Source organism: Ictalurus punctatus, chromosome 16 (assembly GCF_001660625.3).
Source record: "Ictalurus punctatus breed USDA103 chromosome 16, Coco_2.0, whole genome shotgun sequence".
Taxonomy (NCBI): Eukaryota; Metazoa; Chordata; class Actinopteri; order Siluriformes; family Ictaluridae; genus Ictalurus; species Ictalurus punctatus.
Window position 1 is genome coordinate 26,110,841 of NC_030431.2, and position 14,900 is coordinate 26,125,740.

The 14,900-nt window shown below is 43.5% G+C and overlaps 1 protein-coding gene across 1 annotated transcript in view; it reads left to right on the forward strand.

The window, feature by feature from the left end:
* The first annotated feature begins 408 nt into the window (after nt 1–408).
* Nucleotides 409–14,900, forward strand: part of sh2d3ca (SH2 domain containing 3Ca) — a 46,729-nt gene continuing 32,237 nt past the window's right edge. The window contains exons 1-3 of the mRNA XM_017489813.3: nt 409–916; nt 2,710–3,367; nt 4,419–4,458. Coding sequence (XP_017345302.1) covers nt 898–916; nt 2,710–3,367; nt 4,419–4,458 — 717 coding nt within the window. The 5' untranslated portion in view covers nt 409–897. The remainder of the gene's footprint in view (nt 917–2,709; nt 3,368–4,418; nt 4,459–14,900) is intronic.

Here is a 14,900-nt window from a genome sequence, read left to right on the forward strand (position 1 = left end):
CAGAGGCGGTCAGAGGCAGACACAGACTGTCAGAGACAGTCGGAGACAGTCGGAGACAGTCAGAGGCGGTCAGAGGCAGACACAGACTGTCAGAGACAGTCGGAGACAGTTGGAGATAGTTGGAAATAGTTGGAGACAGTCAGAGACAGTCGGAGACAGTCAGAGATAGTTGGAGATAGTCGGAGACAGTCGGAGACAGTCGGAGGCGGTTAGAGGCAGACACAGAGCGTCAGAGTAAAACTTTCTGTAGCTCTGAATATCACTGTGTGCTATTGCTCCAAAACCTCGCCTTTCGACCGCCTGCAGTTTTGCTACTCATTACTATGTTATGTTGACATTTACACCATAATTATTATTATTATTATTATTATTATTATTATTATTATTATTATTATTATTATAATAGTGTAATATCTCACTGCACTTTATTCCACACTGGAACTGTGTGCTGGTCAGAGCTGCACTGTCCTTCCCTGAGCCTACTGTCCTGTGCAGTAATCACTCTACTGTCTCCTGCTGTTTTACACCCGGAGGGGGCTGTGTTGTTTTTGTGTAGCACCACGGTGGAACGCGGTTTCATTTCACTGCGCGCTGTTTCTGTACCAGCCGTTTACGCTCGACATGAAAATAAAGCCGCTTGAACTTCACACTTGAACTTGAAACCTTTCTGACTCTAGCACATTTGTCCCTCTGACATGACAGCAAGGTTGCGTGTGCTTAACCACAAAGCAGGGCGGCTCACATCTTCAGCTCAACACAGGAAGTGCTGTCCACACACACACACACACACACACACACACACACACACACACACGTACATACGTACCAGAAGGAGGCAGGTTATTCAGAACTCTCTAGGAAAGAAAATAAACATCCACATCCTGGCAAACGGACATCATGCTCAAACGCAAACTGAGTGAGTATTTTTATGACTACCGGTGTGTGTGTGTGTGTGTGTGTGTGTGTGTGTGTGTTCACTCTGTGGTGAGGTGTGTGAGCTGATACACTAATGAACCCTCATGAACTTCATTCTGATTTCCTGTTGTTTTCGTGCTATTGAGAGTAAAATCTGTTCGCCGGAGTTTAAAGAAAAGAACGTGTGAGTCAAACGATCGCAGTTTGTTTACAGTAACACCACGACCCTGTCATTTCAAAGCGCGTTACACTGGATCTACCTCACATCTCTGTGTCTCGGGTCACGGTAACGCCGGAGGTCATTCACCCGTGGAATCGTGTGATGCACAAAACCGTTATCAATCGCCACCGATGATGAAGTCATGCTTCATGTGTAAGATACGTGATAAAGGAGCGGGAAAACACACGATCATAAGCTTCCATATGATACACGTCGGGTGTTTTGACCACAGCGGACACGTGGAACCGCCGCAGGAGCTCATAAATATGACTTTAGCGACGTTACGAAACGGGATTTTACTCATGAATGGGTTTTGTGGCGGAGAAATGATGAAATAGTATTTTTTTCTGTGGCTTCACACACATCCAGCCACATCATTATGCCCTTTTGAAGCTGCAGCAGAGTGTTTTCCTGTCTGAAAGGACCCGAGAGCTCGGGCCGTCGTTTATTCCCTGACCCCGTGAAGAACCCGTCTTATACCAGATCTTCACCCAGTTGATACGCACTCTCTTTCCGTTTACCTGCCTTCAGAAATTACCTGCGTGACATCTTATCAAGTGAAAATATCCAGTGCGTATCCAGTGTTTCCTATCATAAGATCACAATAAACCGAACAGATGATTATCATTAAACCTGTTTCACTCATCTCAAGCTGGAAATAGTCTCGAGTTATTGAGCTAACGTGAAGCAAAGCGTAAAAAAAAAAAATCGAATGAGGAAAATTCGTCAAAAAATGTCGAGATATAGGTTTCATACCAAATATATTTAGTGCGTGTAATGTTATAGTAGAAAATACTAGAAAGAAAACAGGATTGTTATGGTATAAAAAGTGCTTGGTGTGGGTCGGTAAATCTACTTCTTATAGGTGTTATTTATTCACAACAGTTCTACGGCACTTCGGCTTTAAAAGACCTGTTCAGAAAAACCCCCTGATGATTTTGTACGGCGTATAGTTTTTGTGCGTATACATCGCAATATATTCGCCGACGATACGTCATGTTCATGTAGTTCATGTTCTCCGGTACGTCACTGTTAGCACTGAGAATTCACAACACCGGTCGTTCGCAGCTTTATCGACAGACGAACCGGCGTCTACTTTGTCGTCTCGTCTCGGAAAACTCGAAGTCATAGCTTTACCTTTGACTGTCACGGAGCACTGACACTGGAGACTCCTTCCGTACGTGTAAAATAGACGTCTCCTCACAGATGACCCGATCGGCGGACTCTGAGAACGTGTCGTTACTATAGAAACGATAACGTATTGAGGTGTTAATATGAACCTGCGATTTGCAGCGGCAGAACTGCGAGGATTTCTCAGCAGCTTTTAAAGGGGGTTCTCCGAGCTCAGCGGTGGTTTAGGAAACGATTTTACGGCCTCACGGGTACACACCGAAGCAAACTCAGCTTGGATTACAGAAAACCCCCAAATGAATTCAAACTCGTGAATCAAAATTATTATTGCTTTATTTATTAAAGATGCTGGGCAATCATTCTGCCACAGGAATTATTGAAAGCCATGATATTACCGTGATATTTAAAGAGTGATAGCTAATTATTTCTCCGCTTGTCACCAGGTTTTAAGTGGTTTGGGAGTCTGGGTAACCTTTCATTTCGTCGCAAGTCGGACGCAGCGAAGCAAAGCTCCGAGAAGGATGACGAGACGACTATCGATGAGGAGGACATGCGCCCTCGCTGCCCGAGCTACGCCCGCTCCAGCGAAATGTACACCCACATGGGCACCATGCCTCGCCCGCAGAAAAAGAAAGATAAGAGCGTCAAGAATAAAAGTCAGGATCATAAAAGTCTTAAAATTAAGAACAAGCCCAAAAGCTCCCCACTGAGCCGCAGCCAGAGCATGAGAAATTCCGACTACGTGAACGAGTCCCCTCTCCTCAGCGCTCTCAACGGCCAAGCGCTCTCAAGCCTGCACAAGAACGACGCAGACGACAAGCTCACACCAGAGTGCCAGAAAGCCGAGACCAGGGAAGAACCTGAAGTTAAGAGCTCTGAGCAGATCCGTAAAGAACCGGATAACGCACGTTCCAAACCCGCAGAAGACCCAGATCCACCTCCACCTCCACATGCTCTCCAGGAGAAACCAGTACTGCCTAGGAAGAGTAGCCTCCCTGTAAAGATCTCTGTGGACCTGCAGGAGCACAAAATTTCCACCACCAGTGAGCGCCATCAAGAGAAAGAAGAAGAGGAAAGAAAAACAGGTCCCGATCCTGACCGGTAAGAATGCTTTAAGAGGTCTAAGAGGAATAAAACACTTCAGGGTGTGCTGTTATAGGAAAAGAATTCACTTTGAGGTGGTAGCAATAACTCTGCTTCATCACACCGCCCTGGTGTTGATCATTTTAGTATAACAGTGCTTCCCATTATGTTTTATTCCTTATGTAGGTGCAGTGTTTGGAAGAAAAAAAACAACTGTGTGGTTTGCATCATTTACCGTTTTTTAAGATCATTTAATATCCAAATAATAAAGAGAGATTTATATCCTGCGATTGAATCAGTCATCAATATCAATGTCCAATAGAGGGCGCCAGATAGTAATATAATAAACTAGGGTTAGGGTTAATAATAATAATAATAATAATAATAATAATAATAATAATAATAATAATAATAATAATAATAGTATAGTAGTCTGTATTTTATCTGCATCCATTATATATCTAGTAGTAGTAGTAGTAGTAATAGTAGTAGTATTTAATATATAATCTATTATATATAATAGATCTATTAGTACTAGTAGTAGCAGTATTTAAGGTATAATCTATTATAATTTGGAGTTTGTTTCACACACCTACCCAGTTAACACACGCTTATAATAAATTATTCTTCAAGGGTTTTTTAAGGGCTCATTATATAATTAAGGGTTCAGTACTTCAGAAATAAACAGGTTCTACCCTGACCTCTGTTTCAGGTTTCTACATAAAACTAGTAAGGGTTCCATCAGAGGGAATTAAAGATCAGGAAACCAGTAAGCAGGAAGTGGAGTAGTCACATACATCTGAAGAACTACATATAGTTTATTACGTGGTGATTTCATGCAATATTTACCAATATTAAAATATGCATGAAATCATTTATAATATATTCTCAGTGTTTATGAGCAGAAATGTGTGATTTAGTGAGATGTGTGTCATTGTGTTCCAGTGTGTGTGTGTGTGTGTGTGTGTGTGTTTTCAAGCTGTGTTATTGGTGATATCGAATGGCGTCTTCTGTTTGTGAAAAAGCTCCAGAGTTTACATTCTGAAGATTATTTTTTTTCTCTCCTCAGTCAAAAGGGAACCAAAGACAGTCAAGGAGAGTATGTAGAGGTAAGACATATGTCTGTCTGTCTGTCTGTCTGTCTGTCTGTTGTATTCCTTCTTCAGTTTTATTTTTTCATGTCTGTTAATTCTTTATGCTGGATGCAAAATTAAGTAAATTAATAAGACATGTGGCAACAGTCACAGGTTTAATGTGTGCGGTTTCAGTACCGTATCAAAGTCTTCAAATGGTGCAGTTTAATTATATTAATAGCAAAAAAAATTACAATTATGTCAGTTCAAACAGTGTTTTCTGTTCGGAATATAATAGAAATATTTTGAATAACCTGTCTGTTGAAACACAGACTGCACACACTCTCTTCTTCTAATCCCGAGAGTGATCTTGCCTTAACGCTCTATTTTAAACATCTTTGTGTTTGTTTTATTTGTATGTACACTGTAAAACAGGAGTACACATTCCCCTTTTTCATGCAAGAATGAATCATTAGTGATTCAATTTTAGTGTTTGAGTTGAGACTTTGTGTGTGTGTGTGTGTGTGTGTGTGTGCGTGTGTGTGTGTGCGTGCGTGTGTGTGCGGGCATTGAGGTGTTGGTTTGTGTCCTTTACGTTTCATCTGACTCAGTGGTTCACCCCCCCCCCCCCCCCCCCCCCCCCGAAAGTCACTGCATGTTTTTAATTCAGTATTTTAATTAAGCAAATTATCATGATCATTATCTTAAAAGCAGCATTCAGGAATGTAATAAAATCCACGTGGGTCTTTTTAGCTGCTGATGAACTGCACTTTAATAGTTTTGCTGTCTTAAGACATTTACTGGGCTGTTTAGATAATTAATTCCTCTTGCGAGTTTAGTTGTAATGCAGCTTTTGGCCACTAGATGGTGGTGCAAATGTAGTTTATTATCCCGTTATGGCGCGTGTCAGGAACGATCATGACTTTTACATGAAGATTAACACACACTGAAAGCACAAAACTCACACCCTGTGTACTTAAATATATATATATATATTACACATTTTGGAACCAACAATAAATCATCTTTATAGGAGCATATCCTATATGAGAGCATTGCTAATGATGAATGAGATCAAGTGAATCAGCGCTAATTTATTAGCCATGTTAGCAATTTAGGGCAGCTTTGATGTGCTGTTATTTATAGTTCCTCCTTATCCAGTGTTTCTCCTCCTCCATCTCTGGTACAGTCTCTCTCTGTCTCTCTGTCTCTCTCTGCCCATCTTCTTTTTCCCCGTCTGTGTAAAACTTTAATGGCGCTAGATCGAGCTGAGGATGCGGCCTGAATGTTTTACAGCGAGATGAGTTTCTCTGAATGGCAGCAGCACAGCAGGAAGCTACAAACAGTGCTGAGGAACTAAATTAGCATTTTTCTTCCTTTCTCCACAAAGTACTTTTACTTTTTGGAAAAGCAGCTATTTTCCATTAGCCACCGGTCCCGTGCCAAAGGTTCCACTTGTATGGCTTTTGGTACTGTACAAAATTAGGCCGATTTTACAGTAGTTCTAGGAACCTTTTTAGTTCCACCTTCAGAGTTGTTGGGTTTTGGGGTTTTTTTCAGGTCAGGGATTATAGAGGTGGAGTTGGCCATAGTGGACCTTGTTAATTTGAATCTTTTAAACAAATAAAGATTTCCAAACCCTTTAGAAACAAACAATTCTGGAACCCTTTGAAGAATTAACGATTTCTAAATAAAAATAATAATAAAAAACCCCCCAAAAAAACAAAGAAGTTTTGAAGTACTTAAAGAATTTTGGAACCTTTCAAAAGAAGTAAAGAGTTTCAGAATATTCTGAAGAGATAAACAGTTCCCAAACCTTTTAAACGAGTAACCAGTTCCCGAAACCTTCTGAAGATCGAAAGAGTTCTGGAACTTTTTGAACTTCTGGAGCTTTCCTGGAAAACCTTTTCGCTAAAATGTTCCGAAATTCTGTCCGCGAACGAAAAGGTTCTGTAACCTTTCAAACCAATACTGAGTTCAGGAGCCTTCTGAACAACGAAACCATTCTGGAACGAATGAAAGAAATGTTTACCAGGTTCACATTTAACCACGCCCACAGAACTCCATAAAAACTCAGAGCCGTACCGAGAGCTGAAAACAAGGGGAAACAGCGCCTCCTACTCACGTCATGCGTTGAGTCTCCCAGTAACGCAGCTCAGCCACTGCACTGTACCAGCTACCACAGACACACCCTAACTCGTCCTCCCTTCATAGGGTGCCATTACTTTTGTCCCGCTCGAACGACTAATCTTACAGTCTTCGCTCAATCGATGTTCACGTTGGTGTTTCTCCTCGTACGCAATGTTTACGCAAACTCAGGAGAAAACGGGGTTTTTTTAGGAACTATTTTCCCCAAGTAACCCGATTTCCATGAACACCACGTCAGTCGTGGAAATGCTCGTGCGAATGAAGGAATTCGAATTCTGAATTTATGAATAAATTTGTTTATAGCCAGCGCGGTAAACGAGGCCTAAATGTGCGCTTTGTGATGATGTCATCAGCATCGGTCGCTAAGAGGAGGGAAAGGTGCGAGAGGGGAAAATGAGATGGAAATGTAAACAGCGGCGATATGATGGAGAGCATGACAGATGCAGGACTGGGGGAGAGAAAGAGTGATAAAGAGAGAGCGAGAGAGAGAGAGAGAGAGAGATTGATTCAAATAACAACAACATGAAGCGAAGGAATGATTGAATCAAGCAGCAGTGCAGCGAAACTGGATCTTCATACAGGATATTGTTGTGTAAATGTGTATGTATAGATAGATTTATGGTCAGATGGAGGGAAATGGATGGATCGTGGTGGGTAATGGGTCTGGCACTGTGGAGAGAGAGAGAGAGAGAGAGAGAGAGAGAGAGAGAGAGAGAGATGGGAGGAGGAGATGTGTGGGTAAATGGTATAAATGGGAAGGGTGGATTTATGTGAAGCTAATTAATGTGTCTCTGGCACATGGCCTACACATGGTACGGCACACTGTCCGAGACAACCCTTCCCACACACACACACACACGCACACACACACACGTGCACACGGTTTAGAAAACCGTTTACAGTTTGGTGCACATCATTAACTACTATTTAATCAAACATAAACGATCTCAAAACTCCACAACGTAACCGTACGTGTTAGAAACGCGCTCGGCTCTAACACACCGCCCTGTCGTTGATTATTTCACTAGATCAGCACCACACACTCCGTTTTAGTCCTTGCCATAGCCAGAGAAGCTGATTAGGTCTGTAAATGGACTTGCCATGGTGTTGGATTACTTCAACAGATCAAACTCGGAGATGCTCCTGAGGAAGTCAGACCTCAGCTTGGACAGGAGACAGCTGGTAAGGAAAGTATGGGAAGGTGAGGGAGCTGGACCCTGTAGGAGAATTCAGAGAGAGAGAGAGAGAGAGAGAGAGAGCGGGAGAGAGAGGGAGGGGAGATATTCATGACCACTCACAAGCTCTCTACTCGTCTTCTCGTTTCTACCGTCATCATGCGGCTGGTGTAATTAATGTTTAACCCAGAGAAGGAGAGAAAGGGAAAGAGGGAGAGGGATCGATTGAGGGGGTGAAGAGGGGTTTGGAATAGATAGTCGTGCTCAGCACAGAAATATGGAGAGAAAACAAGAGAGAGGGATAAAGGGGGGGGGGGGGAGAACAAACAGACGCTGAGAAGTAGGACAGGAGGGTACGAGGAGGTCAAAAGAGAGAGAGTGAGACAGAGAGAGAACGAGAGAGAGAGATTAAAGCATGCAGGTGAATATTAAGAAGAATGTACGCTATCTGATCATACTTTTGCATTATGTGTCTAATTCCTAAGACAAAACACACACACACACACACACACACACACACACACACACACACACACACACACACAGGCACGTCACACTCATGACAAAGGATCAGTGTGTTATCCCGCAGAACATAAAGCACACGCTTACGGATTAGCATCAAAGCTACAAAAGCACACTCGTGTCGTTCTACATGCTAACGCTCATCTTCCATCTGTCCAGAAAGATGTTTCCGTAGAACACAAGAGACAGAAGGAAACACCAGCGTCGTTAAATTCTTACACGGAAACGATAGCGGCGCTTTAAGGACCACACACGGAAACGAGGCCGCGCCTTTGAATGCATATATGGAAGTCTTAGGAAATAGGAAAAGTTTAGTTGTAGCTACCGTGAGGATCTCTGACAGAGTGTTGAGGCTTAGTAAGCAAAATAATAATCGTTGCCTCGTTGAATTTTAACAGATGCGTTATTAATATTTTTTTAAAAACCTCCAACACACCAAAAGTAGTCAAGCGTCATCACTTCCGTTATAGGAGCTGTAAACGGTCGTTCCCTGACCCGCCTCTCTTTATTCTCCCTCTCTCTCTCTCGAAGTTAATAAGACAAAAAACTCTCAGCTTGTCATGTTACCGAGAAACCGCAAAGACGATGCCGGAAAACTTTTACAGATTAAAGTTCCAGCTGTCAAAAACAGCTGGACTTTGTTAATCTGTTTATCATTAGGTGGAACTGTACACGTCCCTGTGAACGAGCCGTTACTATAGGAACGATAACGTATCAGAACGAGCGCGTTAATATAAACCTGCGCTACTGTCAGAGCCGCTGTTAAAGAGAATTAATCAACATGTTCAACAGGAAGGAATGTAATTTAAACAGTTTTAGGCTTTGCATTATTAAAAGTGTGCGCTTTTTCGGCCATAGACTCACTGCAGTACCTGGACTTTGACCACTAGGGGCGCTCTGATGGGAACCTGAGCAGGGTTGCAGTGCAGTGTTCTGGCTTGTGGAGATGGTTAATGGGGTTCTCTCGTGTTCCTGGAAGACAAACGTAGAACACTTTGCATTGCATGCTCAGCTCATGTTGTACACTGAGTACAAGCAAGTGTGTGTGTGTGTGTGTGTGTGTGTGTGTGTGTGTGTGTGTGTGTGTGTGAACTCAGAGGGAGAAGGGAGAGTGTATAAAGCCTGGCCTTGTCCTCCCCCACTTAAGCCCACCCTACTTTGCTTTCTTTTAGAAAGGAATAAAAGGAAAAATTCCTTTCAAAAGGTGCTGAATGCATGAGGGGCATTCTCTCTCTCTCTCTCTCTCTCTCTCTCTCTCTCCCTCTCTCTCTCTCTCTCTCTCTCTCTCTCTCTCAGTATTGTTTGAAACCCTGGAGGAGGGTGTTGAGGAGGGAGTGGGTGGGGTCTCGGTGGCTGCTAGCATCTCGCTGGCTTTCCTCCCTCCCTCCATCTCTCCCTCCCCCGTTCTATCCATCTCTCTCTCTCTCTCTCTCTCTCTCTCTCCCCCACCTCCTCCTTTCGTCCGAGAGCGATGAGGTAATCCCTGCCAGCTCTCTGAAGCATAGACAGTCAGAGTGAGAGGCAGAAAGAGAGAGCAGTAGCAGCCGTTTGCCGGCACTGTGCTCACACACTCTCGTACGTATCCTGTGTGTGTGTGCATGTATGTGTGCGTGTGTGTGCGTGTGTGTGTGTGAGCGACGAGGGGCATGACCCGGACCTTCTAGCGGACCCTAAGACGAAAAAGAGAGATAGAAGGAGTCAGGAGGAGGAAAAGCGGAAGCATGACAGAGAGATGCAGTCTGTGGAGCGCCCTGTCTGCGGCCGCCTGCTGCTTCTACAGGGGATCGTTCATGCAGGTGCAGGAGTGTGTGTGTGTGTGTGTGTGTGTGTGTTGGTGTGTGAGTGAGGGCAGGTATGGGATTGCATGACATCATCGTGCATGTTCATCGCATCTTTAATGATTTTCTGCATGTCACAGCGTTTGACTGATGCACACGACTGTAGTGGTGTGTGTATATGTGTGTGTGTGTGTGTGTGTGTTTGCACTGTTGTTGTTGTTGGGCATGTCCACACTCACGTGCATTTCTGATGCTGCTGCTGCTGCTGATGGTGGTGGTGATGATCTCAGTGCTGAGTGTGTGCAGGCTGGACTCAGTGGAGTGTGTTGTCGTCCTGTGGTCGTGTAGTGGGTTGTGACAGAGCTCGAGGCTCGGGAGAAACCGGAGAACGCATCAAAAACGCTGACCTGGAGGTCATGCTTCAGCTTTCAGAGAGAAGATACGGTTTCACAGATGCCAAGAGCCGAGCCCAAATCTGTCCGAGCCTGACACACGATCCTGCACACACTTTTCAGCGGCGTGATGGAGATTTTAGACCATTTCAATCCTGAAATATTTCCAGATCGTTCGTGTGAGCGAGAGAACATGTGCTGCAGAAGTTATATCCAAATAAGGTTTATTCTTGCTCGCTTGTCACAGTGCGGAGTCGTTCGGTTACGGCCCGTTGTTTCTTTTTAAAAAAAAAAAAAAAAAAAAAAAGTCGATATGGATCACTACCACACTCACTCAGTTCTGGATTCTGATTGGTCAGAAAGTGTTGATTAATTTTCTATAGCAGCAGCTCTACGCTATGGTTTCTATGGTAACAGCTCATTCACAGGGACCTTTACTTACTCAGACACTCCATGGAAACACTCCACTCAAAGGAATCACTGATACGGTGAAGTTTTCATACGATGAATAATGCTTTATGTAACGTTTACGGAAGGAGTCTCCAGTGTCAGCGCTTTGTAAAGCTGTAACTGTAAGTTCCCCCACATCTTCAGGACAGAGCAGTTTACACTTTTGTCTTTGTCTTTGATTGTTTCGGCCCAAAATTTGCACGCGCTTTCGCGGTGATGTTTGTTGGTAAACGAGACCTCTTATCTGTACTCATGTCCGATCGAAAAATCTCGAGATCCTGAAGGGACTGACGACGTCTAACAAGTGTCAAGTGTTTTATTGCTCTTACGCCACATCGATCAGCCAACAACGACTAGTTTTATTTGATTAATAAAGGGTTGTAAAAATGTTGTACTGTTTATCCATCTGCAGTCACACAGGAAGTGAAACAGGTTAGTTCCTGTTCTCACTTACACTACAGCAGCTATAAACAGGCAGTCGTTCCCTCACCAGCTCCTCGCTTCATTTAATACGATTTCTTTTTCTTTTCTTTTTTTTAAAAACGCAGCGTGTCGTGTTACCGAGAAACCGCACGAAAACAACGTAAACTCCTCCGTCCTTAAGAAAAGTTACAGCTTTACTGCTGACACTGGAGACTCCTTCCCTAAACGTTAACCGTGTTTATGCGGAGCGTCCGCCGTACAACGAGCTGCTACTATAGAAACGGTAACGCGTTAGAATTAGAACGAGCGCTTTAATATAAACCTGCGCTACTGTCAGTGCTGCTGTTCTAGAGAGAACTGAGCAACACCTTCTGACCGGTCACAATCCAGAGTACAGCAGTGTCGTGCTAGAACGTCCCGAGTCCAGTCATGCAGTGTGAACTCTAGAATAAACGCTAGACTTAAACGCCAGAACATTTTTCAGCTCCATTGAGTCGGTGGCTTTGTGACGCCTAAACAAACACAAAGCCTTTCTCTCTCTCTCTCTCCCGTGTGTCTACGTCTCGCCGTGAACACCGGCCAAAAACCCTATTACCAACCTCCAGCTGAGGCTCGTCGTGCTCAGGTGGCTTGAATTACATATGTATAAAATTACTACACACGACCCGTAGGGGCATGGTTACACACCGGTAACCCACAGCTGTCTGTTGTGCTACACTGCTATCTTTAATAGTCATGCCGTTCCTGGTCTACGCGATGTTTTCGGACGTGATCCGTTCTCCGATGTCAGTGTTTTGGTGCACACAGTAATAGTAATACGGTGTGGATGGCATCAGTGGGTTTTTAAGCAGATGGACGTAAACAGGGAGGAACTCGGTGCTACAGCGTTATAAAATAAAATACAGCCTCCTCCCTACAGCTGCATCCTAAATTCCTCTTAAAAGCACGCCGTGGACCGTTGAGTCATTTTGGCACATTTGTTTTTTTGGAGAGAGGAACGACAAGCCAGATCAATTTATTAGGTTTACCAAGCCAAGCGTGGAATCAGCACTTCCTGAACAAAACCCCCGAGAGAAAAAGTGAGAGATCGGAGAGCTTATATAAGAGTCCGTCTAAAAGGTTCAATCCAACCCTTTAATCGCGAACGTTCTCCTGATTAAACATTACACATTAACCCTGATGAGACTTCTTTTTTTTTCTTTTTTTTTTTACATTCGTAGTTGGTCACATGATCACGTCGTTTGCTTCAAGCTTGAATACGTGAGACACGTGTACTGACGCGCTATCATACAGTCGGAAGCAGGTTAAAACTTCTTACAGCACAGGTACAACTGTAATATTTGGTGCGTCATCTTTTAACGGTTCCTCCAGAGGGAGGATTATAGGATTGGCTTGATTGATGATGCTATACTCTGTGTGATGAAGCAGACTTACTGTTACCCCCAAAGTGTGTTTTATTCCTCTTACACCACAGCGACTTTCATTTATTAGAGAACGAGACATTGTACTTGTACTTTTTATCCGTATGTACTTGCATTTAATGTTGTGAAACATTATCGCATTATAGTTTCCAATCTTTTTTCCCCCCGTCAGTGTTTTGAGACTTAAACCCGCAACCTTCTTATCGCTCGTACGGAAGTTTCTCCTAGTGGCGGCTCATAGAATACATGCCGAGTTTGCGTGGAGTCTGTTCAGCGTCTGCGGAGTCTGTTTAGTGCTTGTTCGGAGTGGTTCTGTGCCTCATTAGAAGAGGAAACGTGTCCAGGATGTACTCGGTCCACTGCACGGTGTCCAAACTCCAAATCTTCCATCTGCCTTTCTGCGCTTGCACTTAATCCCTCTATTCAGTTCCTCCTCTGTCACCCCACCGCCGCGTTTTCCTGCTCAGGATCCATTGCCTTATTATCCTGTACTTAGATTAGCATTGCTCTGCTTTTTATTTTAGCGTTTGAGCCGTTGCTTTAGGGCTGTATGAAGCACTCTGGAGATTTGCAAGAATAACACAGGATGTACAGTGTGCAATTTAACAATATTTATGGCATCTTTTGCATCCCCCCCCCACCCTTTCCATCTCTTTCTCTCCCTAATGCATTCGTAGTAACACTATAATGTAATATAATATCCTATTACTGTAATAAAAGTAATACGGCTTTCTGTGCTTTCAGCACTTTTACCTCTCTCTCTCTCTCTCTCTCTCTCTCTCTCTCTCTCTCTCTCTCTCTCTCTCTCACGCTCTCTTTCTTACTACAATTCTTGAAAATCCTCCTTGGAGTCACTGTCATTTCCCACCGGGAGGCTGCGAGGACGACGACAACGAGGGCTGAGTGCCTGTTAACAGTAAAGTTCAGGAGTAAATCTATCTGAGAGCGAGAGAGAGAGAGGAAGAGAAAGAGGAAGAGAAAGGGGTTATCCTAATTACACAGTGCGCTTTTCACTCCTAATGAGCCGCCCTAAACTGTAAAACCTCCCTCCGTTCAGGCTTCATTCATTCACCAGAGAGTGACTGAGGAGGCCTGTTGGTTTTGATGAACGCAGCGTAAAGCTCAGGAAACCCCCCGAGCTGGGATTAGCATTCATTCGTTTTTGTGCCTAGCACTCGAGTTAATTATGTTTGCTCTCCTCAGCCTGATGTACAGAAGGAGGACTCGAGAGCGCTGATCTGAAGCTCAGATTCACGTCTGTGGTGTCATTTTCCAGGTGATACTGTGTGTGTTTTAAACAGCGGAGGAGCTATCTAGTTTGTTTGTTTGTTTGTTTGTTTGTTTGTTTGTTGACGTAGATTTTGTCCAACGCTTTCAACCGATTCCCTCGATCATTTCTTCTTGACTTATTTACAAGACGAAAAGTGACTGCCTCAAAAAAAAAAAAAAAAAAAACATTCCTGCACATTTTAACCCCCTACGAGGCAGATATTTACAGGATATATTTTGCGTGAGATCCCAGCAAACAATGAACATCGTCGGAGCGGTCCGTTTTTAAAGCTGCAGCGAGTTGGATTTTATTTAATGCTTAAAAAAGCTTTAAATACACCGTGAGTACTGTTCCGTGAGCGACTCAGGAACTTTTTAAACACTCACACTGTAACGCTCGCTCAGATATGTGCTACCTGAAAGTAATACGGCCAAAGATGGGCCCTCGTTGAGTCAAGCTCAAGATTATAAAAGAGAAGTCTTTTAACTTCAACAACACCTTTGTGCTTTAGCTCGCTTGGTACTTTCAGCTTTGTGATGTGTTCAGATGTCAAAGAACAAAGACACTGCTGTACCTTGGGATTGCGTCCGTGAACTACAAACACAAATACAAAGCACAAAACAGCCAATGTCGGCGAGCTAACCGGCGACCATTAGCATGCTAACAAAAAGACAGCCACTTGTTATATGTATACACACTAAGCAGTGAGTCAGTAGACTAAAGGTGTCGATCTGTACTATTTATACATCCTATTAAGTGCACGTGATGTGGTTTGGGACACAGCTGAATGTGTCTTATTTCATCCGTCCGATTAATATGTTATAAATATTATTCTGTGACTAGCTTGCAATAGCGTTTTTGTACCACAGAGGGCAGCAATCTCCGAAACTCTTACATCC